General features: G+C 52.2%; 2 protein-coding genes across 2 annotated transcripts; one reads left to right on the forward strand and one right to left on the reverse strand.

Annotated features, from left to right (window-relative positions):
• The first annotated feature begins 7090 nt into the window (after window positions 1-7090).
• On the forward strand, window positions 7091-9256 carry TUBB4B (tubulin beta 4B class IVb). Its single transcript, XM_030230789.2, has 4 exons — window positions 7091-7253; window positions 7340-7448; window positions 7535-7645; window positions 8049-9256. Exons 1-4 carry the CDS (start codon window positions 7197-7199, stop codon window positions 9107-9109), a joined length of 1338 nt encoding a protein of 445 aa, XP_030086649.1. The 5' UTR covers window positions 7091-7196; the 3' UTR covers window positions 9110-9256.
• On the reverse strand, window positions 9194-23275 carry FAM166A (family with sequence similarity 166 member A). Its single transcript, XM_050981042.1, has 7 exons — window positions 23220-23275; window positions 19778-19947; window positions 16147-16427; window positions 14467-14572; window positions 13196-13290; window positions 10947-11064; window positions 9194-9334 (listed from the first exon to the last, which is right to left on the reverse strand). The coding sequence occupies exons 1-7, from the start codon at window positions 23273-23275 to the stop codon at window positions 9246-9248; spliced, it is 915 nt and encodes a 304-aa protein (XP_050836999.1). The 3' UTR covers window positions 9194-9245.
• Between the last annotated feature and the right edge of the window lie 460 nt (window positions 23276-23735).

Here is a 23735-nt window from a genome sequence, read left to right on the forward strand (position 1 = left end):
GGTGAGCTCTGGGATTCCTGGCTCAGATTTGGAACCTGCTGAGGAAGAATTGCACTACTGTCAGAAATGGAAAGATGCCAGTGAGATGCCAGGAACTCCTGGACTCCGGGTGCTCTGGCCTGTCAGTCACTGCACCTTCTTGAACTGGAATAGAGCACAGGGTCCAAGAGAAAAGGATGTCAGCCAGACCTTCCCCAAGCTCTTGTTTAGAAGCTTTGGGACTTCCACACAGATAATAAGTGAGTAATTAGGCAATGAGCTCAGCATGGCCTCCTGACACTTCACTTTTGCCTTGCACATGGCACTGAATTAAATCCCTGCCCCTTGAGCCACCCTGACAATGAACACTGCTCTGCCATGCAGAAACCCACAACCACTTCTTTTTCTGACAGATAAAAATATTTAGAGATGTTTTTACTGTATGATAAGATAGATTGGGATTTTTACACTGGTGTTTTGGTTATAAAAAAAGGTATAAAAGAACAAAATGGGGAAGCCATGAGAAGAATGGAGATTAATACTGGTAATACTTCCTCCCAGCCCTCTATAGAACAGCTTGTTCATGTCAGCCCCGCAATAAGCTTGTAGAATAAATTCCCAGATTGCCTGGACAGCCAAAATCTACTTAAAAGGAGATTCTAGATGAACTCACTCACTTTGAAACAAAGATGCTTGCAGGCTTTTGGTTACAATTCAACAGTGGAAATGATAAATAATGAGGATTTTCTAACTGTCTGTAAATTCTTTATGTTTATATACAGGGCCCCCACTTCCCACTCAGGCTGAACCATGGCAGAGATCTTCTGGCAGATAATAAAGTCTGCTCATGTGCAACTGCAGTTCTGCTGCTGTCAGCAAATACCAATAAGAAGGAGATAAAAGTATTAGATAAAAAAATTCACACCAGAAAGCACTTTCTCTATTTTAGCTTCAGACACACAACAGGGTGACTGATCTGACCCTGGCTATCAGGGCTTAACTGTCCCTTAGGCATCCCAAAGCACCATGGATGCTCACCAGTACATCCCATCTGAGTTCTCCCAATGAATTCCCATGAATGCTGAGGGAAATAGTTTGTTGCCTGCAGTACCCACAGGGCCTGAGCTGTTTCTTTCTTCCCATTCTGACAGACCCAGGCTCCCTGTGGTAGGAGAGACCCAAGCTGAGGCCTTAGAATCCACAACCTCTTATGGAGCAAACCCAGCAGAAGATGAGAGGAATGCCTTTCATGGATGGCTGGATTTAGTATATTTTCATGTTGTTCTTCTACCCTGCTTCTGATGCTGTATCTGAGTGTCTTTCCAGAGAAGCAGGAAACCATATGATGTTTATATCCTACCTCATGGACTGTCACTCCTACTTCAAGAGCTAATTCTGAACACACTGAAGAAAAACATGCCTAAAGGAATATTGGGATCAAAAAACCTGCAATTTTTGCCACAGCTTTCTTAATATAAAAGTCCTCTCACAATGCCATCAAATCCAGGCAAGTCCCAGTGTTTTGGTGTTTTCTTAGTGCAGACATCAGTGTACACTGAGGTGACCAGGTTCCCCCCATATGAGATACTCACAGCCCTCCTGCAGTGGGATGCTGTCAGATCCCTGTTCAAGTCACAAACACAGAACAGGAACTGCTGCAGTAGTAGTGTGCAATGCCAGGAATCAGTCACGAGAGGGAGGCTGGCAGAGCACCCCTTGAAAGCCTGAGGAAATCTCTGACACAGCCAGAAGCTTCTCCCACCACAAATGACATCAGTTAGCAAGGAGGCTTCTCCAGGAACACCTCGGGGATGCAGGGGAAAGACACTGCAGTATGGGAACTCTGTGTGTGGGATGTGAAAGCCACTTTGACCAGGGATTTAAGAAGCCATGGCACTGGAAGAAGTCCTCTATGCAGGGAGACAGGCACTGGCATGGAGCATGGATGAAGGCTCTTTTGGAAACAAGAGGGAGAAAGAATAATCCCTTACCAGGAAGAGAAGTGCCCTGGGAATGAAGAGGAGGTTTGAGAGAGACAGAGGAATGACAAAATCAACTTTGTGTGAAGGAAAGCTTATTTTTGTTCACAGCAGGGGTGTCACCATATGTGCACCTCATGACCGAATTAGTCACCACTTCTTGGTGGAAAGTCCCAGGAGAAACAGGTCCTCCACGTGGAAGAAGGCAACAGCTATCAGGCTTATCACTGGACAAGGAACAGCAGCAGAACTGTGTAACGTTCATGGGAACAATGTTCAAAGTTCACAGGTTCCAAAACCAAGAAGGAGATGTAAATGGCCAATTAATGCTGAACATTACACAAAGTAAAAGCTGGTTTAGCATTACCTTTTCTCACAGTATCACAGAAAATGTGAAACAGTCCTGGAGTGAAAGCTCTAAAGGGACATACCTTCAGAGCTTTCACTCCAGGACTGTTTCACTTTCAGAGCCTTATGAATGGAGTTACTCAGCAGAAATCATCAAACCAAATGGAAGAAGCTCTTCTTCCACACCAATCGCAGTTAAACCACAGGACTCATAAGGACAGGAAGCTGTTTATGCTATAAGTTTATATGGCTGCTAAAGGTGATTAGATAAATTCATAACCCATTGGGGCTATTAAACAAAAAGTTACTTTATTGTGGCTAAAGAATTGCCCCAACCACCACCTGCCACATCCATATCTGTTTGCCCTGTTCCTCTTTGGTGACTGCTGCAGAGCATTAGAGACAACACAGTGGCCTGGGTGGGTCTGTGGCTTGATCCCATTCAGCTGTTCTGATTTCCCTCAGGCACGAACGCCACAACTGAACCTCTCACTCACTGGTCTCTGGAAGCAGCCTCTCACCTCCTTAACTTCAATATCATAGGAGCAGTAATTTCTGTAAGACAAGACTTTTTATCCATAGAAGTAACAATCAGACAAGAATAAGAAAACACCTGCACATACCCACATCTCACTTCAGTGTTACCACAAACCTGGAACAACCCCAACACCAAAAACCCTCTGGTTCTGGAGGCAGCTCCCACCCACACTCAACCTCCAGCATCCCTCCCTTAACTCAGAGCTTCAGGATTTTACCTACAGAAACAGAATTAGTTCTGTGATTCCTGTCTGGGCTCCTGCCAGCCCCAGGTAGAGGCTCAGTTTAGAGTGGATCCTGTTTCAGACACTGGCTGCAATCTCACTGGTTAAGCACCAAGAGAGGAATGACAGGCGCTGTGTGCCTGCCTGCTGAGGGGAGGGATCAGCTCTGTACACACACAAGACAACACTTGTTCAGTAAAAGGGGAAGGTAATATGCAAAAGTGAAAAGAAAGTCCTTCCCTACTCTGTCCAAACCAGTTGTGTTTACTGTAAAATCTGTTTCCAAGCCAAAAGCAATACAGGTAGTTACAAAACCAAAACAATTGCAATGAAAAGTTTTTTAAAACCCTAATATCTAATTCAGCAAAACAGAAATGTGATTTCCAATTTGTTTTAACTTCCCTGTGTCTCTCTTTGGGTTATACCCAGGGTCTTTGGCCATGTAACACTGCCCTGATGTCTTCTAGGACCCCTCTTACAGCATTAATTTATGCAGCGCTTACAGATGGGATCTGCCCCTAAATGAGGTGGAACCTCCCTGCTTGTCACTTGCAGCAGAGTTTGAGAAGAGCTTTCAAAGTAATCAAATACCAGCCGAGACAGATGTCTGCAATGAAAACACAACGTGGGAGCCACAAACATCCCACCTCAGTGCTGTTCCTTTCTCTGCCCTCCCAGCTGCCTTCCAGCATTCCCTGCTCTGGCAAGCTGCAGCCTCTCCACTAAACCAAGGGCCACTAGAAATACACTTCAGCATTTGGCTCAGGGAGGACCATGGAATGTGCAGCTTTTCATCCCAGAATTTGCCTCACACTCAGTATTCCATAGAGAGGTTCACCCTGGGAGGAATGCTCCATGTGAGCCAGGGTTCTGGCACAGACCTGCGTGGCACTTACCAGCTCACCTCCTGGCACACACTAATTAATGCTGGCCTGCCACAGCGTTAGAAATACCAGGGCTACCATGGTCAGCAGCTCCAGCAACTCTCCATGGAGATTCCTGACTGTGCTCCTTCTCAGAGAAAAGTACTGGCATCTTAATTTCATTTAAAAAATTTGAAAAATATTTAAGATAGAATTGTCCTTTCCTGAGGATGTGCAGGTAGCTAAGAACAAAAATATTCACTGACTTGGCTAAAATTAGCAAAAATTACTGTTGCACAAATAATTTGAAATGCCTCTTCCTTAGATATTCAGGTGGCTGAATCTCCTGGGGAAACCTCTAGAAGCTCAGAGAGCAAAGCTGAGCTGCTCCATAGGATCCTAGCCCTGCTCCACTGGGTTCTGCAGACAGGTATGGGAGCCTTAACCAAGCAGAGCATTTCCACTCTCACACTCCCTCTGGGAATGCTGGGGGTGGCAACAATTGCTCACTCCACACATTACAGAGCAGCTTCCCAAACATGAAAGGCAGTGCAGGCTGGAGTAGAGGCTGTGGGAAGCACAAAGGCTCGGGATTGCTCACACAGTGAGGACATGGACGGCACTAATGCACAGGCCTTTGCTTTCTGGCCCTGGCTGAAAAAACCCAAACCTGTACCTGTATTAAATACAGTAGTACTTGTAGCAGAACACCTCCCCCAAGCCCTGCAGTGGCTCCCCCACTCCATCTCAGGGCAGGTTTTCCAGGGTTTCCCAAGCACACGTGCCTCTGAACGCTGTGCTGAGCACACCTGAAGAGAATTGATGCTGAATGTGCCTCCCCAGACAGCACCACACAGGCAGCACACTCCACTTTCCCTGGTTTTAATCAGAAAGAAGCCAGGATTCTTTTTGTACATTACTCTGAAGAGATGGCATCACATCCTGCAGGAAAAGCTGTCTTGACTGATTAGCACAGCCTTGTGTGAAACCTTGAGCAAGTCTTATCCAGAATCATCCTGGCTGCCTTTAGTACCTAAATGATGCTGCAGTTTTTGGAATTGGTCACCTCAAACACCATCACAAAGAACAGAAAGGTGATGTCAGAGGACTGCTCCAAGCTGGAGTGGGCTGAGCCATCCCTTTCACTGATTCCAGTGTGAATGCTATTTAATAGATCCCCGTAATTAGCAGGACAAATCTGGACCCTAATGCCTCTGCATTACTGAGCTATCTCAAAGGGAGCTGCATGAACCTCCTGCATTCTGGCTGTGGATGTGAGGGATGAGCCTCACAGACACCCCAGAGGCAGACACAGGCCTTTTCCAGGACCTGCTCAGTCCCTCCTGATGCCCTGGGGCTGCTCCAAATGTTCCTGGACTCCTTCCAGCACCTCTGCAGGAATATGTTGTTTATATGCCAGAAATACTGATCATCATAATCTTTGTATTAAGCAACCTACCAGAGGCCATTCAGCCTCCAGCCAAAGCCTTCTTGGGGCTTCTATATCCTGCCACTTCCTCCTCACCTGACCCAGGCACAGGAGTGGATTATTGTTATCCAGGCACAGATTCCAGGATGTGTGCGAGCTGTTTGTGTGTCACACAGAGCTGGCCTGTGTCAGCAGAATTGAGGTCATGGCTGTGTTTGCCTCAGCCCACCCCACGGCAAGGCAGCAGGGTGAGACTCCCTGCCTTGGGAGCTCCATTAGGAGCCTTCTTCAAGTTTTTGCTCCAGTATGAAACAAGAAGAGATGCTGGGACTTGTAGACCAAGCTGGCATCACAATGAATACATACAACCATAAAAAGATTCTGCTGAAACAATAATCAAATATGCTTAATAAAACTGTGACCAGTGGATGCACTGTCTGGGCAAGAATGTGCTCACAAAGCTGAGAGGTAGAATAAGGGACAAGGAAAGGCGAGGGTGGTATTTATCCAGCACAGGGTGTCTGGCTGCGTCATGACAGGGCTGCAGCACCCACACACAGCCCAGGATGGAGGCGCCCATGTGGGGAAGCCTTGATAGGTAAGCAATGCCTTCCTCAGATCCCCTTGCAGGTGGGAGGCCCTCACTGGGGCCTTCCCCTCACCTCACTTGGGGCTCTACAGAGCTGCCAATGCAAGGCACAGAGCAGCCCTAAGCCCTCACAGCCCCTCACAGCAGCCGGACTCCCCGAACCTCCACACTCCCCTCACAGCTGCCAGGACACCCCTCTGCTCTCACAGCCCTGTCACTGCTCCCCATACTCCCACAGCCCCTCAAGCCCTCACACTTCCCTCACAGCCCTCCAAGCCCTTATGGCGCCCCCAAGCCCTCACAGATCCTCGGGCCCCCACAGTCTTCTCACAGCTGCCAGACCCTCTGAGCCTTTGGTGTCCCCCGAGCCCTCTCACAGGAGTCCAGGCTCCCTGAGCTCTCAGAGCCCCTCTCAGCCTCACACTGCCCTCACACCGCCCGCCCCAGCCCCTTCCCGCCACCCGCGCGCGCTGTCGCCATGACAACGCCAGCGCGCGGCCCCGCCACCCTCGGGCCGGGGCCGCGCGCCAGAAAGTGCTGGAATGTCGCTGCAGCCCGCGCGTGCGCACGCGGGGTCCTTCCCCCACTCGCCGCGGCGCTGCGGCGCCGGCTGAAGCGGGACGGGGGGACGGGCGGGGAAGGAAGGAGGGAGGGAGACCTGCCTGGAGGAGCGAAGGCAAGGGGCGGGGGGGGGAAGCGCTAGAGACCCGCGGGGAACCCGCCCTGTCCCGCAGTGAGGAGGAGCCGCGCCTCTGCTGCGCAAAGCGCGCACTTGGGTCCGTGAATGGGCGGCTGCGGCGGCCACCGCCCAGAGTCCGCTGCGGAGTCACTGCGACGGTTACCAGGGCACTTCGTTCTCCGCCAATCAAACGGCGTTAGCTCATCCCCCACGGCCGACAGCCAATCGGCTTCGACATCAATCATTCAATTGAGCCAATCAGAAACGCCGTGAGCGAGCTGAGGCGGGCACTCGTGGCTCCCGGTTGCCTAACTGTAAAGCCAACAGACAGGAGGGAGGGGCGAATAGGAGCCGTCGGTTTGAGTGACAGCAGCGCAGCCAATTAGATCCTCTCATTTTTAGAGCCTCGCTATAAACATCCAATCGTTGCTACGAGTGGCCGCCTGGGCGGGGAGAAGAAGGCTGCGCGCGCATTCCGCTGCTATATAACGGCTGGCAGTTGCCTCACGCAGCCAGAGTCGGTTGGGGAAAACCTGGGGTTGTGGTGAACGCTCGGAGCTGCCGCCATCATGAGAGAGATTGTGCACCTGCAGGCCGGGCAATGCGGGAACCAGATCGGAGCCAAGGTCCGGGCGGGGAAAGAGGGCGTGGGGGCGGGAGGGGAGCGCACCCGGTCCGGCGCGGCCGCCGCTGACGCGCTTCTCTTCGGCAGTTCTGGGAGGTGATCAGCGACGAACATGGTATCGACCCCACCGGCACCTACCACGGGGACAGCGACCTGCAGCTGGAACGCATCAATGTCTACTACAATGAGGCCACAGGTAAGGCCCGTACCCGCCCCCCCCCCCCCGTGCTCCCCCCAGCCCCCCCCCCCGGCGCGGTAGTCATGGCTCTCCCTGTGTTGCAGGTGGCAAGTACGTGCCCCGCGCCGTGCTAGTGGACCTGGAGCCCGGCACCATGGACTCGGTGCGCTCCGGGCCTTTCGGGCAGATATTCAGGCCAGACAACTTCGTGTTCGGTGAGTGCGCGGGGGCGGGAGGAACCGCGGGGTGGGGCGGGCAGGGCACTGCGGGGCTGCCCCGCCGCACATGCTCCGAGGGACTGGACGGGGCTAATCCTGGCGCGGAATACCGGGATTGCGGCTGGGAGCAGCTCCGAGGTGGCACCAGAGGTCGTTGCTTTTCGGTTTTTCGTTACCACCTCCGTGCGTGCCACCGGGAGAAATGGAGTGGCTGCTGTATCATTGATAATTAATGTTTGCCTGTGTCTGGCGAGCCACTGCAGAGGTGCCTGTGTGAAACCACAGCCCTGCGCTCGATAAGATGAAAGCTTACATAGAGCCTGATGCTCTTAGGCTTTGCTTGCAAGCAATAAGCAGGAAGCAGTGACCGTAATCTAATATGATAATGGCTCTTTTCCAGGTCAGAGCGGAGCAGGAAACAACTGGGCAAAGGGCCATTATACGGAAGGTGCTGAATTAGTCGATTCGGTGTTAGATGTTGTAAGAAAGGAGGCAGAAAGCTGTGATTGTCTCCAAGGCTTTCAGCTTACTCACTCCCTGGGTGGTGGCACAGGCTCTGGCATGGGTACCCTTCTCATCAGCAAAATCCGTGAGGAGTACCCAGACCGAATTATGAATACTTTCAGTGTGGTGCCCTCCCCTAAAGTGTCAGATACTGTAGTAGAGCCCTACAACGCCACGCTGTCGGTGCACCAGCTGGTGGAGAACACGGACGAGACATACTGTATCGATAATGAGGCGCTGTACGACATTTGCTTCAGAACACTGAAGTTAACGACCCCTACCTACGGTGATCTGAACCACCTCGTGTCAGCCACCATGAGCGGTGTCACCACCTGCCTGCGGTTCCCAGGCCAGCTCAATGCTGACCTGCGGAAGCTGGCGGTGAACATGGTTCCCTTCCCACGTCTGCACTTTTTCATGCCTGGTTTTGCCCCTCTCACCAGCCGTGGGAGCCAGCAGTACCGGGCTCTAACCGTGCCAGAGCTCACCCAGCAGATGTTCGATGCCAAGAACATGATGGCGGCGTGTGACCCCCGTCACGGCCGCTATCTGACTGTGGCTGCTGTCTTCAGGGGCCGCATGTCCATGAAAGAGGTGGATGAGCAGATGCTAAACGTTCAGAACAAAAATAGCAGCTATTTTGTTGAATGGATCCCTAATAACGTTAAGACAGCAGTCTGTGACATTCCACCTCGTGGCCTCAAAATGTCTGCCACCTTCATTGGCAACAGCACGGCCATCCAGGAGCTGTTCAAACGCATTTCTGAGCAGTTCACTGCGATGTTCCGCAGAAAGGCCTTCCTGCACTGGTACACGGGCGAGGGCATGGACGAGATGGAGTTCACAGAGGCTGAGAGCAACATGAACGACCTGGTGTCTGAGTACCAGCAGTACCAGGATGCCACAGCTGAGGAGGAGGGAGAGTTCGAGGAGGAGGCTGAGGAGGAGGCAGAGTAAAGCTATGCAGTTGAACACCTGTAAATTTTGTTTAAAGTTGTATGAACTCTCTCATTCAAAAGTTCTGTTTGTGTTGTGTTATTATTGCTGTTTCCGAGTCACTCCCAATGCTGTACAGGCACCATTAAAGCAGTTTTCACAGTGCAAGTCCCCGTCTCCTCTGTTCCCAGCGGTACGATTCCCGCGTGCCGTCCCCATAGGTGAGCCCACAGATGTCCTGCAAGTCTGGAACAGAAAAACAGTAAAACATTGGGCTTAGCACTGAGCACTGCCACCCTGTCCATGGTAACCCCCCTTTTGTCCTGCCCTCAGCCAGGTGCCGCCTGCCGTGTCACTGGCACGCTCTCAGTCTGGTGTGGGGACTGGAGATGTTCCCTGGTGTTCTCTTACAATCAGGTACCGCTAGAGGGGGGCACATATAACAGGGAGGGTGGAATTAACTCCAAGCTGTATCTAAATTTAGGTACTTGCCTGGCCTGGTAGGAGCTGAGCAGGGGTCACAGGAGCTTTTGAGCTCCCTGGGCACAAAATGGTGCCACAGAGCTGCCACCCAGCACTGGGTGTTCCTGCAGCAGCTGAGCTGCTCCACTGCAGCTCCTCAGCCCTGCAAACCCAGCAGGGAGCCCTGGCCTCACCCAAGGGTGCTGGGCACACTGTCACAAGTGACACCAAGCTGTTCCATGCACACAGCCCTTCTGCAGTGATTTCAGAAATCACAGAGGTTTTGATAATCAGATGTTGATGCAGCCTTTGCTTTCTGGGTGAGCTGAACACCTGACATGTGTCAGGCTCTGGTTTCTCATGAAAACCCTGTATTAACAGCAGGTTTTTACAATGGAACCAATTCATATGTTTGGTGCCACTTCAACTGACAAAGCTGTCAACCAAGGAGCTGGACAGGAGAGAGCAGGCTCCTTCCCTGCTGAAAAAATTCTATTCAGTGTTCTAAATTATAACTGCTTTTGTTTAAAGGTTTTCTGCCTTAATTAATTTTCTCCACCCAGAGCCAGACTGGTTGGAGCAGTTAAAACTGCTGACTGGTGGCTCCAGAGGCAGGGAAGTGGGAATGTCTGCAGAACAGGGCCCAGTGTCAGACCTGCACTCAACATTCTCCTCTCTGGGCTCAACCTCCCCGTCAGCCACAGCCCAGCCCTGCCTGGAGAGTTGTTTTCTCACTCTTTGCTTTCAATCCTGCCATATTTCATATCTTCTCGCCTCTTCCCCCTCTGCACTGCAGCAAGGATGAGCAGTGAGTCCAGTTCTTCCCAGCTGAGCTCCATGATTTCCCACCCACATTACTAAGCTGTGACCTAACACAGCAAAGCACTGGTTGCTGATTTGTTGAGATTTTTTAACCTGGTACGTTAATGCTTTCAGGTGCATGGACACACCTTCCCCTTACACACAAAATTCCTTCAGACCTCTCCTTTTAGTCAGCCCAAGACAGGGCTCAGGCAGGGACCTGTCCTGATGGCAAATACCATTTCCCTACGTGTTGTGTGCTTCCTCAACCCCTTCACACCATCTACCTTTTCCTTTTTATCAGACTTCAAGCTTTTTAGAACAAACCCCCTTCCTGCCACGTGACAGGTGGGATGTCACTGAGCCTGGGTGGGGATAGTGGCTGGAAATGTGAAGCCTGGGAGAGGCTGGCAGTGGGAATGCTGGGCCCTCCTGCAGCCAGGGCATGGCAAAGTTCCAGCACCTCAGCACAGACCAGAAAAAACCCATGTGGAACACCTCAGTGATTGCTCACTGCTATGCCACTCCAGCCAGTAACAGCCCTACTTAACCCAGTAATTAGTGACTTTCGTTTTTACTCAGCTGATGAACTCACGTGGTACAAAGCCCATGTAGTTGGGTACGAGTCCAGCACGGCTGTAAATTTTGGTGTCTGGCCAGTGTGTCAGGGGGAATCTCGTGCCCAACGTGTAAGGTGGATTTCTCTCCAAAAGCTGGAAAACAAAACAAAAAAGACCCCACGACAACATGGAACAGTTTATTTTAAAACACACTATTTTTACCAAAGTCATGTGCTTTGACTCTGCATTATATAAAATATTTAAGCCAACATAAAGCAATTCTCCTTCCAGTCCTGCTTTCTTCTAATTAGGAGCCCATTGCATTGTCCCTTTTTCCACTCCATAAATTTTTCTCCTGGCAGGTGCTGGCAGCAGTCCCTGCCAGCTCATCCCCCATGCCCACAGCATGGCCCAGGTGCTGTCCTTGGCATCCCTGCAAGCTAGGCTGCAGAGATTTATTCCCTTGGGGATCATCCCCAAGTCCCAAAGCTCCTGCTCTGCTGTCCCTGGAGTTGGTGTTCCTGTGCTGTGGCTGTGTTTGGCCTTGACCCCCTTTGTGTTTCCATGAGTCCCACCAATGGGAATAGCCTGGAATTCCCAGGCCAGGAGGAACAGGAAGGCTTAGGGAGCATTAACTGAAGGAAGAGTGCAAATCATCTCCTGCCCTCTGAGGCCGGACACGGGTGAGGGGCTGGGTAGCAGGATGGGTGTCAGAGCTGGTGTCACAGCTCTGCAGCCACAGAAGCCCTAAAGGTGTCCCTGGAGCTGTGCTTGGGATGTGGAACGGGGATGTGGGTCACGGAGCCCAGCCCACCGCGGGGCCAGCGAGCCTTTGTGCTGGGATGGAGCCCAGGCTGCGGCTCCTCCAGGGCGGTTTTGCTGTGCCTGCTGCAGGCTGTGAGCAGCGATCCATGGCACATCTGTAACCGAGGACAACAAAGATTTAGGGCAGCAGATTAGTGGCTCGAAGTCAGAAGCCATCTTAGCTAGAAATGTGGTGTGATCTCCCTTCAGCGCTTCTGCTCCTCGCTGCTGCCGAGCCCGGAGCGCTGAATCCCGCACGGACGGACGGACGGATCCTCCCCGGCTGATCCAGGGCATGGCAGGCGTGTCAGAGGGCACCGGGGCAGGAAGGGCGGCACACAGCACACTCAGGGATAAATACCCGGGTTTTGTTCTGTTTGCTCCATTTCAATTCCTAATCACGGCAGCAGGGAAGGAGACGGCAGCCAGCGCTGGGAAATGCAGCTCATCCCAAGCACGGCGCTGCCTGCTCTCCCTGCTCAGTTCTGCCCAGCTGACCCTCAGCCCGGGACGCTTTTCCTACATCAGCCCCAGGTGCTCGGGGCTGGAGGCACGGCCGTGTGTCCCGGGGAGCAGCAGGGCTGGGGGGTGTCAGCCAGCCTGGGTTTAATGCGCTGATCCGCTGGAGCAGCGAGGCTGCTGCACCCCGGGCATCCCTCTGTCCCCCGGGAATCTGCATCCCGGGAATCACACTGCATCCCAGGGATCCCTCTGCCCCCCGGGAATCTGCATCCCGGGAATCACACTGCACCCCGGGCATCCCTCTGCACCCCGGGAATCACACTGCACCCCGGGAATCACACTGCACCCCGGGCATCCCTCTGCACCCCAGGAATCACACTGCATCCCAGGATCTCACGCCATGCTGGGGGCAGGGAGGGACGTGCAGCTCTGAATGCAAACTATCAACTGCTGCGGGAGGGATCTCGCTTGCCGTGCCCGAGGATTATGTGTCATTGTATGGGAGCTCTTACAGCAAGGGGTCAACAGTTTTTCAGGAGGGATATTTCTGCATCCTTCCCAAACGGAGGAGAAAGAAGGTCAAGATGCCTTTAAGACAAATTGTGTTAGGAAAGGAAAAAGCTTTACAACCAAATACTGATATATCACAGGAAGTCACCAGCACTGCCAACCAGAGGAGATGTATTCTATAAAGGAAGTGCAGATAGTTGCATCCTGTATTTCTGCACCCAGAGCAACATTTTTAACAGCCACTCTTGACCCAGCCCTCAATGTATTTCCTTAATCCTTTTATGAACTCATTTACCATCCCTTAATGTCTCAAGGAAACAAGTTACAAAATTTAATTGGCAGTGTTTTTTTCAATATTAACTAACTGCATTTGATTTTGCTTGTACTTGTACCCCAGTTCTAATCCTACTCCTGAAAATTCAGCATCAGCATTATGCACATTCTCATTTCATTATATATATATATATATATATATATATATATATATATATATATCATATTAATCTACCTGGCGACGGTCAAATTCCTGCATGGCTTTCTTCACAGACAGCAGGTAGGTCATGCCAACATTGTCCAGGGAGCAGGGGATGTAGCCAGTGTACCCTTTGGGTGGAGGCAAAGGAGAACATTTTCTGCTTGAGAACATACAGGGTTCATTTAAAGATCAACCACTCTGAGAGTAGAGGAGCCTGGGATGAATATAAAACCTTAAAGTATAGGAAGGAAAAATGAATCTGTTTAAATTGTAAAATTAACTCTTACATGTGAGGTATCTTCTCTGAAAGAGGATTTTTGCCCTATGATTCCCAAGGAGACCACAATAGCCTGAACTGATTTTTGTTGGTCTGCGTGTGGTATGGAAGAACCAGTTCATTTTCTTAGTCCTTTTTTTTACATCTACAGCTCTTTCATGTTTTCTCCCAATTTAATACACATTCAGGGGCTAACAACGGGATGTCCAACCTTTTTTCCTCAGCTCTTCTGCCCATCCAACAAATTCCCACAAGAGAAACTTTATAAAGTCTAAACCTACACAAAACCTAGCAAGGCAGAACCTAAAAGCAGCCCAAACTCCCTCTTTCCAAAGGAATGTTTTGGAGAGGGAAATTTGTCTTCTTCACCTTAAAGCCTGGACACTATCTCATTTCAACAGGAATATTGTGATCCCTGTGATCCTGTGGTGCAGTGCAGAGTGAAGGATCCCACCTGCTGCAGCTGGATCCTTGAGGGAGGATCAGCCCATCACCCATTGCAGCTCTCCTGCTGCACAAGAATGTTCCCCCAGAGCAAGGGGCAGGATGCAGGACACCCCTTGTAGGACACAGTTTACACCTTTATGGTGGTGCCATACCCCCCTGGGTGTGGATTTGGTGATTCAGGAAAACATCTGATTTCTAGGAGATGGAAAACCACCCTGGCAGGGTGGGGCAGAGCCCAAGGACCAGCTCTCCTCACCACAGCTGCAGGGGACCGAGGTGGTTCCTGAATCCCTTCCACTGCCCATGGGCACAGGGTGACAGCATCCAAAAGGGTGACAGCATCCCAAAGAGTGACAGCATCCCCAGGGTGACAGCATCCACAGGGTGACAGCATCCCAAAGGGTGACAGCATCCCAAAGGGTGACAGCATCCCAAAGAAAGGCCCTTGCAGGGAGAGCAGCAGGGATATTTTCCATCCCAAACCAACTGGAGCCACTGGGCAGTGCCACTGAGATTTCCCCTGGGGAGAAGGCTCACATCACTTCCTCAGAGGGCTGCAGGTGCCCTGGCAGTGCTTTACCTAAGGTGGCTTTCTGTCGGATGGCATTGGGGACTGGCAGCACTGGCAAGGTGTAATCTGCTGTTGCAACCCCTCCTGGCAGTGCCACACCTCCGGTTTCCAGCTGCTTCAAAGAAAAAGAGAAATAAAATCAAACACCAGTAAAACCTGCTTCTCCCCTTGGCTGCACTGCTTAAATCACTGCCAGGACTGGGAATGGCAGCTCCCATTTCCAGTTCTTCACAGCTTCACTTCGAGAGTTCCCCTGCCATTTCTGGGAAAGCCAAATTATGAGATGAGCGAGCAGCAGACCTAGAAAGGGTTTGCAAAACCCCCATGGAGAACAGGGGGAGCTTTGGGCACTGAGCTCCTGCACAAATCTGTTTCTGAGGGCAAGGAGCAGGAGTTCCCCTTCTTGGGATTTACATCCAAGCCAGCTTTTGACTCCATACGTCAAACCTCTAATCTCTGCCTTCAGAGGATTTGCAGAGCCAGGGCTGCAGGAACGTGACAGAGGCTGTTGCTGGCTCCAGAGAAAATAAATGGTTTATTAAAAAAATAATTTAAAAACTAATAATTTTTAAACAAACAAAACAAAACAAACAAAAACCCCAAAACAAACCCAAAAAACAAACAAACAAACAATAAAGGAAAAAACAAACAAAAAGAACACCATAAAACATGTTGGTCTGGAGGGATATTTGGCTGTGCTGTGCTCAACAGCCCCCAGCTCAACAGGCAAACCCCAGTACTGGTGTTCGAAGGAGAGGTAACGATGGTGGGAAATTCAGGTGGGGGCAGATACAGGGTCAGAAACCCAACCAAAGGTGCTGGGACTGCTCTGGTTTTGGGGGGGAGGGGGGAGGAGGAGGAGGAGGAGGAGGAAGAGGGAGAGGAGGAAGAGGAGGAAGAGGAGGAAGAGGAAGAAGAGGAAGGCATCATCAGGGCTCCAAGGACACCCTAAGGAAGCACAAGCCTGGCTGCCCAGCACAGCATAACACAACTTTAGGGACTGGGATTGAAGCCAAGCCCACCCGAAGGAGAAATTAAGCCCTTTTGATTGGAAAGTGTAATTAATGATCAAAACCATTTCCTGAAGATGGAGGAGATTTGCTGCTGCTGGAAACATTTGTGTGTCTGATCTTTCTCTACACAAACTCCTAACTTTTTGCCCTTGGCATTTGTTGGATTAACCCCTTTTCTAACCCAGACATGTGGCAACTGAGAGGTGTTTTATGTGAAGGGTGAGACAATACAGATGTTATAATTCACACCATCACAATCAGAATCTTTAAAGCATTTACAGCATAGTGTGGCTAAAGCTAATAAGCCAAAAAACACATGGTGTATTGCAATTAAGAAAGTGTACTGTAATTAAGAAATAGTTAGCTTCTAATTGTAATAGCATAAATCAGAAGCTCTAAAGAATTTACAGCATAGTGTGGCTAAAGCTAATAAGCCAGAAAACACTCATATTGTATTGTAATTAAGAAATAGCTTCTAATTGTAACAGCATAAATTATAACATCTGTATTATCTCACCCTTCACATGAGACTGAAAATGGAATAAAAGTTTTTAAAACACCTCTCAGTTACCCCATCCCTGGGTCAGAAAAGGGTATAATCTGGGTCAGAAAAGGGCATCATCCCAGAGGCACTCCCACCCGTGTGCCATCCCCCCCAACCCCCAGCCCCACTCACCGTCGGGCTCCCTGCACATTGGCACTGGCACGGCCCAGTGCCTTTGCCCAGGAACCGTGCCAGGGGTGCCAGGGCCAGCTCCCTCTGCAGCTGCTCGGCCGCGGGGTGCGGGGCCAGCCCCGGGAGCTGCCAGCCCTGCTGGGCTCCAGGCACGGCCGGGGGGCACTGCCCAGCCTGGGCATCCACGGGGGTCTGCACCGGCTCCTCCAGCACCGTGGGCACGGGCTGCGGCCCCAGGGGGATCTCGGGAGGGCTCGTGATGGGCTGGTAGGTGACATAACCTGAGGGACAGACAGTGAGTTAGGGGACAGGCCCCAAGAGGATGAGGCATTCCCATTACCCCCGTGCCATGGAAGGGCAGCGGGGTAGAACCAGAACAGCTCAAGCTGGAAGAGACCACCAAGATCCACTCCATGCACCTGCCATGGCTGTGTCATCAGCCCCATCAATAATCCAGCCTGCACAGAAATCCAGCACAAATCCCAGCTAAAGAACATTTATTCCAACTGTCACCAAAACAGCCAAATATCACCAGCCAAGTTAAAATCTGGTAAAGGGGGAAAAACCCCTCAGCTGACACATGGCTGTGTCAGCTCACCCCAAACAGAGCCTCCTCCAAGGAATTCTTGCTCTGGCACTATTGCTGCTCATCGAGGAATGGATCTGCTGTAGCACTGCCTGGAAAAACATTATCTCACATCCAGCAAATGCTAAATATCCCCACTGTGAACCAGGGACAGAGCCCTGCCATTTGAGATTCTGCAGGGACAGCTGAGCTGGGTAACTTTTGTCAGACTTCCCCTTAAAAATGCCCCCTGACGTGGCTCCCCAGGTGCCCCAGCCCCGTGTGAGCCCCTGGCTCAGGCACTTCCTCTGAGCCAGCAGTGAAACCCATTTTCCCCTCCTCTGTAGTTCCAGAGGAGAATCACTCCTCCACCCCACAGCCACTTTTTCCTCCTTGGAAAACTGTTACTCTGTCAGCCTTGTCTTTTTAAAACAAACCAAATTCCTTCCATTTTTGTGCTCACAGGCTATTTTTTTCCAGGTCATTACAGCCTTCCTGTGAGCTCCCCTTGGGAGCACATCTGCATCCCAGGGCTGAGCCCAGGGAATGAGGAGCTGTCTTCCAGCAGAGGCTCCATCTGCAGACAGTCTGTCCATCTGCAGTGCTGGATTAGTGTTGGACTCACTCTTGGAGGTTTTGTCCAAGCTGAGTGATTCCATGATTTCTGCAAATCTGCAGAAATCAGCAAAATCTGTCCTCTTCTGCACGACTATAAATTTCTGGTAAGCATTTAGGTGTGCAATCTGCCCATAATTACATAATAATGTGTATATATTCTGTATACAACTTTGGAAATATATATAATATGCTGTATGCAACTGAATTATCAAGTGTCCAGGCTGGCACCAAAATAAAGAAAAATCCTTGATTAAAATTATTTTTTCAATCCAATGTGCAAATTTTAAAGCAGGTTTATTTTTTTACTTCATTATTAAGAAGAATGTGGAATCTACTCTCTCCCACAAACCAAAGGAAAAGGAAACTTAGGTTGTTCTGTACTTGAGAAATCCATGTGAGCTCCTTTTTATGGCCCTGGGGTTGGCAAACTGATTGATTCTGAAAGGCTGCACAGTGGAGCACAAAATGAAAAGCCAGGAGAGCACAGAGCTTCTGATTTGAGCAAACATCCACATTGTCAGGTCAGGTTCCTGGGGAGTGGCTGCCTGCACAGCTGGCCTGTGCCCCAAGCAGTGGCAGCCTGGATGATGGATAATTCAGCACATCCCTGGCTGATCTCATGGAATCACAGAATATCCTGAGCTGGAGGGACCACCAGGCTCCCCCAGCCCAGCCCCTGTCCCTGCCCAGACCCCCCACCAACCCCACCCTGGGCATCCCTGGCAGCGCTGTCCAAAGGCTCCTGGAGCTCTGGCAGCCTCGGGGCCGTGCCCATTCCCTGGGGAGCCTGGGCAGTGCCAGCACCCTCTGGGGGAAGAACCTTGCCCTGAGCTCCAGCCTGAGCTGCCCTGCCCAGCCCCAGCCATGCCCTGGTCACCAGAAGGAAGAGATCCCCAACAGCAGAGCCTGATTGCAGTTCCAGCAAGAAAACAAATGGGATTGAACTGATAGAAACAGCAAAGTGCTTGGTGGCCATCAAGGAGAATTTATCAAAGCTCACCTTGAGAAAAAATCTTGAGACCAAGTTTGCTGAAGGAGCCACAGGCCCCACACTGCCCTGAGCTCTTTGATCACCATCCCATCACACACCAGGCAGCTCCTGGGCAGGGTTTAGGGATTGCACAGGGCCAGCTGGCAGCAGGAGCTGGTGCTGTCCCCCTCGGCACAGACAGGGCTGGCTCCTCAGGGCCTCACCAAGGAGCAGCAAACATGAGCACCAGCATTGGCAACGAGAACCAAAATAATGAGAGAGCAACTCGGTCAACTGGTTAGTTGGGTCTGTCCCAGCCGTGTTTGAGACCAAGGAAATGCAAATTCAGATCTCCAGGAATGAAGCCTGTAAACACCACCTGTGTAGTGCAGGCCTGGATCCTGGAAACCAGGGCCAGGAGCAGCAGAGAGGCCACAGGTTTGCAAGAAGCGGCACGACACAAATTCCCAGTGGGAACTGAGAGAGCAGCACGTGGGTGTGGCCATCCCCGGGGAAATAAAGACCCAGATCCCTCAGGGACACACTGTCCCTGTGTTCAGCCTGGAGGAAACTCACTCCCCTCCTCACAGGGCATCCAAACAGCCACGGGATGGGACGTGGCAAATGTGTCCCCAAAGGGTGGCACGTCCCCTGAGTGCCTGCTGGGGGCTGCACAGCAGGGACCCAGCACTCTGCACAAAGGGCTGGGACTTGGAAGGAAATTCCTGCAAATTCCCAGGGCTGGGAATCCACATGAGCCTGTCTGTGCTTGGTGGAGGAGATGGGGCCTGTTATCAAAGTGGAAAGGGAAAAGAGGGGAAAGAGGGGGGGGAAAGAAGGGAAAAAAAGGGGGAAGAGGGGGGAAAAAAGGGAAAAGAGAGAAAAGAGGGAAAAGGAAAGCACAGGAGCCCTTCTGCTGAGCTGAGGAGGAGCAGCAAGAAGCAGAATCAAGGCCAAGCTGTCCGAGCTGGCGCAGAGTGAGTTGTGCACCAGGCAGGTGAGCCAGAAAAGAGTCTGAGGTAGGAGACCAGGCCTTCCCCAGAAAGATGGATTTTAGCCTGTGGAATTGTGCTGGGTTTCACTGGGATAGGGGTGATTTTCTTCACAGAAGCTAGTACAGGCCATGGTTTGGATTTGTGAGCAGGCAGCTGTAGGGGGTTTAGTTGCCAGCCAGGGTTAAACCACAGCAGGAATTCTGGAAGAAGTGAGTTAATGATATGCCATAAAGTCACTTATCTTCATCTGACTGAAGGTAACCTGGGAACTGAAACTCTCCTCTCCACAGCACCAGAATCCCCATCCCCATCAGCTGAAGCCAAGAGCTGCAGCACCTCACTTTGCTGCTCTCCAGCTGTCAGAGCTCCTGCACCAGCTGTGATTGCTCCAAGGAAAACATCCCATTTCATCCAAGGACAGGTGGGCACAGACCCACTGCTGGCAATTACCACAGTGCTCCTCAGCAGGGGCCATTTGCTCACCTGGGTGGTCAATGTGGTAATGGTACTGGAGGAGGTTTTCCCTGTAGTCCAGTGGTGCCAGCAGGGAGCGAGGGCTCTTCCTGACGCTGGGATCTGTCAGCAGCTCGTGGGTGGTTCTGCCATAGGTGTCCCCAAAGCTGAAGGTGAACTGAGGGACGTAGCCCCCGTAGCTGAGGAGGAAACCAGAGAGGAGCCATCAGTGAGATGGCAGCGGGGGATGTGCACTGCTGGGGTTACCTGTGGAACCCCAGACTGGTTTGGGCTGGAAGGGACCTCAAAACCCATCCAGTGCCACCCTTGCCATGGGCAGGGACACCTCCCACTGTCCCAGGCTGCTCCAGCCCTTTCCAGCCTGGCCTTGGGCACTGCCAGGGATCCAGGGGCAGCCCCAGCTGCTCTGGGCACCCTGTGCCAGGGCCTGCCTACCCTGCCAGGGAACAATTCCTAATTCCCAATATCCCATCTGTCCCTGCCCTCTGGCAGTGCAGATCTGCTGCAGATCTGTACCCGGGACAGGCCCTGTCCAGTGCCCAGGGAAGGATGGGATGAGCCCGGGGGAGCAGCACAGGGGGGGAGAACCAAGACCACGTGTGGTCACACAGGAGCCAGCAGGGAGTGTCTGTGTTTCACATGCATGTTCTCCTCTGGCAGCACAAACTGGCTCATCAGTTCTCAGGCATGTACAGGCACAGGCCCCTGGTTCATGGAGAAACATGGGTGAGGTCAGGGAGCAGCACCTGTGGATGGGAAAACTCCCAGCCCAGCCTGGGCTTTGGCAGCACCAACATCCACAATCTCCCAAACACCATTTCCAGTTCAACGTGCTCCAGTTTAACTTTGCAGTGCCTCTGCTCTGACACACTGTAACTGTCCCAGTGTCTCTCGTTCAGTATCGAAACTCAAAAATCAGAATAATTCCTCTCTTGCACCCCTCTCTCTGCTCACAGTGAGGGGTGGCCCAGGCTGATGAGCCCACCAGGCACTGCCTGGCACAGGGTGGGCACAGGGAATGTGGTCAGCCCGAGGAACAAACACAGCTCAGTTTTTTTGGGATCTCTCCAGAGCCCAATCCCTGGGCTGGGCACTGTGACTTGTGGCCAAGGGCAGGGCAGGTGCTGGAGCTCTGGCTCTGCTCCGAGCCACCATCAGAAACTCGAGCTGTTCCAGTCTCAGATTTCCTAGTGCTGATGCTATTCCAGCACTGAAGAAAGGTAGAGCAGCCAGTTGCAATGGGCAGAAATATTCCATCAATGAGCCCAGCGTGGATCCGGGGATAAAGCCAGATGATGCATGAGGATCATAAGATGATGAGTAAGTCCTTTCCCTTCCAAATAGTTTGCACAGCAGCCAGCAGAGCTGTGCATTTACTCTGGGCAGGTTTCCCCACTCTGCATGCAGGATTCCTCCTGGAGCAGCTCGGTGCCTCATCCCCAGGGGTTCTCAGTGACTCTTGCAACACGGATGATAAACTAAGCAAGGGCACAAATGACACAGCCCAAATAATTACAGGATGGCTGCAGGGATTTTGATCCTGGACAAAATAATGGCTGGGCTGAGAAAGGGCTCTGTTCCCCTGCAATGAATCACGAGGTCACCTGAGCCAGTTGGGATCTGCCAGGAGGGAGATCAAGTGCTGCAGGGAAAACCTGGGGCAGGGATCAGCCTCAGCAGGGCTGGTTGTGCCCCCGTGCTGGGGGTTGGTGAAGGATCCCCTTTTGGGGAGCCCTGTCTGGGCTCGGGCTGGTGAGCAGTGAAGCCCCTGTGGCCCAAGGCTGAGCCCTCTCACCCTCCCTGGCTCAGCCCTATCTCCTCCATCACCACTCCAGGCTGCCACCAAACCTGCTCTGCCTCCCTGGCCGCCAGCACAGCCTTGGCCCTGGGCCATCCTCGCTGTCTCCAACCCTTCCCAGCTCTGCAGAGCCAGGCTGTGCCCAGCATTCATGGGCTGACCCCTGCTGTGCCCACCCAGACCTTCCCAAGCCATGCCACTTGCTGGGTTTAGGCTCCCCAGTCCCCTTGAGCACTGTGGTGGCTTTCCAGACTCCTGCTGTGACCATTGCCTGCCCTGGGTGACAACGACCTCCTGTGGTGATCTCCTGGGGTGTTTGTAGCTTGGCTGGCACAGGGGATGCAGCACAGGGGACACCTGGGGACATCCTGGACACAAACCCTCCTCGTGTGACACCGCAGGGCAGGGCTCTGCTGGTGATGCCCTTCAGGCAGCTCCTCCTCACCCTCAGCACCCGCGGCGGCTCAGGGGTGCCCCGAGCCTGCACGGCACCAACAGGAGCAGCAGCAGGGTTTGCCTCCTCCTCCTCCTCCTCCTGCCTCCAGAGGCCAAAGCAGCTCCGGAGAGGAGCAGCCCCAGCTGCTGTGTCCATCCCGGGGCTTGGAGCTGCTCCTGAGGGAGCTGCAGGCGGGCAGGGGTGAGCAAGGGAAGGAGTTGGGGCTTTTGCGGCTGCAGTTCCAGCCGCAGCTCCCTCCTTGCTGTCCCTCGTCTGTCCCAAGCCGCTGCCAGCACAGCTTTGATGGCACACAGGGAATGTCACATCAGATGGCCACAGCAGTGCAAAAATGAGAGAAAAAACCCCAGGCTCAGAGCCTGTGTAAGTGGGAAGGCAGAGAGATCAGTAATGGAAAATCCTGCCTGTCACTCCGAGGGGAAGGGCTGGCTGGGTCACCACGGCAGGAGCAGCCCTAAGGACATGTGCTCCACCCTCTCCCTGTGCCTGGGCTCACCTCAGCCTGGGCTAATCCCAGGGATTTCCCACCCACAGCAGCTGCTTTTCCCCTGGGGCCACCCAGCCCTTCCCACCCCCTTTGCACATCCCAGCCCAGGTCTCAGCACAGGACCCCACACACAAATTCACAGCAAATCCCAAGTTCCTCCCATCCCCATCTTACCTTCTCCCCTGTAACTCACTGCCTCATATCCAGGCTTTCTTCCTTCCAAACCTTTAGAGGAGAGTGCCACAAAAAGCTTTGGGAAGAAATCCAACTACTCATGGAGGAGATCACAAAACTTCCCAGTCTCTGACCCAGCAGCAGGACTGGGCTCCAGCCCAGTGACCAGAGGGTGTCACATCTCTACAACCCCTTAGTCAAAGGAGATTTCCAAAAATCCATGATGCAAACATTAAGACTGTTTGGAGCCAAGCCCTGCACAGTCGCTCTGCTGGCATTTGGCAGCTTAAAGGAAATGGGGAAAAAGGGGGGAAAAGAACCACGTTGGCTTTGCTGTCCATGTGCCATGGCGTGGTCTGCAGCTCTACCCCTCTGTAAGGTGCTGTTTCCCCTGAGCTCTGTCTCCTTCAGACCATGGATACATGGAATATTGAATAATGTCTTTAAAAAACCCCCAAAACATCCTGAGTCATAAAAACACTCCCTGATCCCAACCAGAGCCATGTGCCTTGGAGATGGATGTTTTGGATGAACTCACCCAGGGATGTGGTAGGGGTTTTGAGGGAAGATGCTGTTTCCCCTGGAGCCTGCCATGATGATGTTACAGCTCGTGCTGGGCAGGGGGGGAAGGAGACACAGCTCAATGCAATCACCAGGGGAGCCTCTGTGATGTCAGCCCCCAACAGGTTCCACCTGCAGCACAAAACCCCTCGGCTTCTCCTGAACACAGCTCTTTCCTTCCCCACCTGGACGTTTTGGAGGAGCACAGGAATTTTACAGCATTTGTCAGAATTCCTGAAGGCTCCCAGCCCTGGAGCCAGCAGTGCCAGGGGCTCCCTGGGAGTGGCCCCAGCACAAACACAGCTCCCTGTTCACAAACAAACACAGTCCATGGTCACACACACAGCTCCCTGTTCACACACAGCTCCATGGTCACACTCACAGCTCCTGGTCACACACACAGAGCTCCAAGATCACACACACAGCTCCATGGTCACACTCACAGCTGGTCACACACACAGCTCCATGGTCACACACAGAGCTCCCTAGTCAC

The sequence above is a fragment of the Serinus canaria genome, chromosome 17, assembly GCF_022539315.1.
Source record: "Serinus canaria isolate serCan28SL12 chromosome 17, serCan2020, whole genome shotgun sequence".
Classification (NCBI taxonomy): Eukaryota; Metazoa; Chordata; class Aves; order Passeriformes; family Fringillidae; genus Serinus; species Serinus canaria.

What these genes read in the sequence shown, in the direction of transcription:
- TUBB4B (XM_030230789.2), top strand. Translation starts at nt 7,197, where the DNA reads ATGAGAGAGATTGTGCACCTGCAGGCCGGGCAATGCGGGAACCAGATC. An exon ending in CTACTACAATGAGGCCACAG is followed by an intron (nt 7,449 to 7,534) that starts GTAAGGCCCGTA and finishes CCTGTGTTGCAG; the next exon opens with GTGGCAAGTACGTGCCCCGC. An exon ending in GCCAGACAACTTCGTGTTCG is followed by an intron (nt 7,646 to 8,048) that starts GTGAGTGCGCGG and finishes GCTCTTTTCCAG; the next exon opens with GTCAGAGCGGAGCAGGAAAC.
- FAM166A (XM_050981042.1), bottom strand. Translation starts at nt 23,275, where the DNA reads ATGGCAGGCTCCAGGGGAAACAGCATCTTCCCTCAAAACCCCTACCAC. An exon ending in AATGTGCAGGGAGCCCGACG is followed by an intron (nt 14,573 to 16,146) that starts GTGAGTGGGGCT and finishes TTTTCTTTGAAG; the next exon opens with CAGCTGGAAACCGGAGGTGT. An exon ending in CTACATGGGCTTTGTACCAC is followed by an intron (nt 9,335 to 10,946) that starts GTGAGTTCATCA and finishes TTTCTGTTCCAG; the next exon opens with ACTTGCAGGACATCTGTGGG.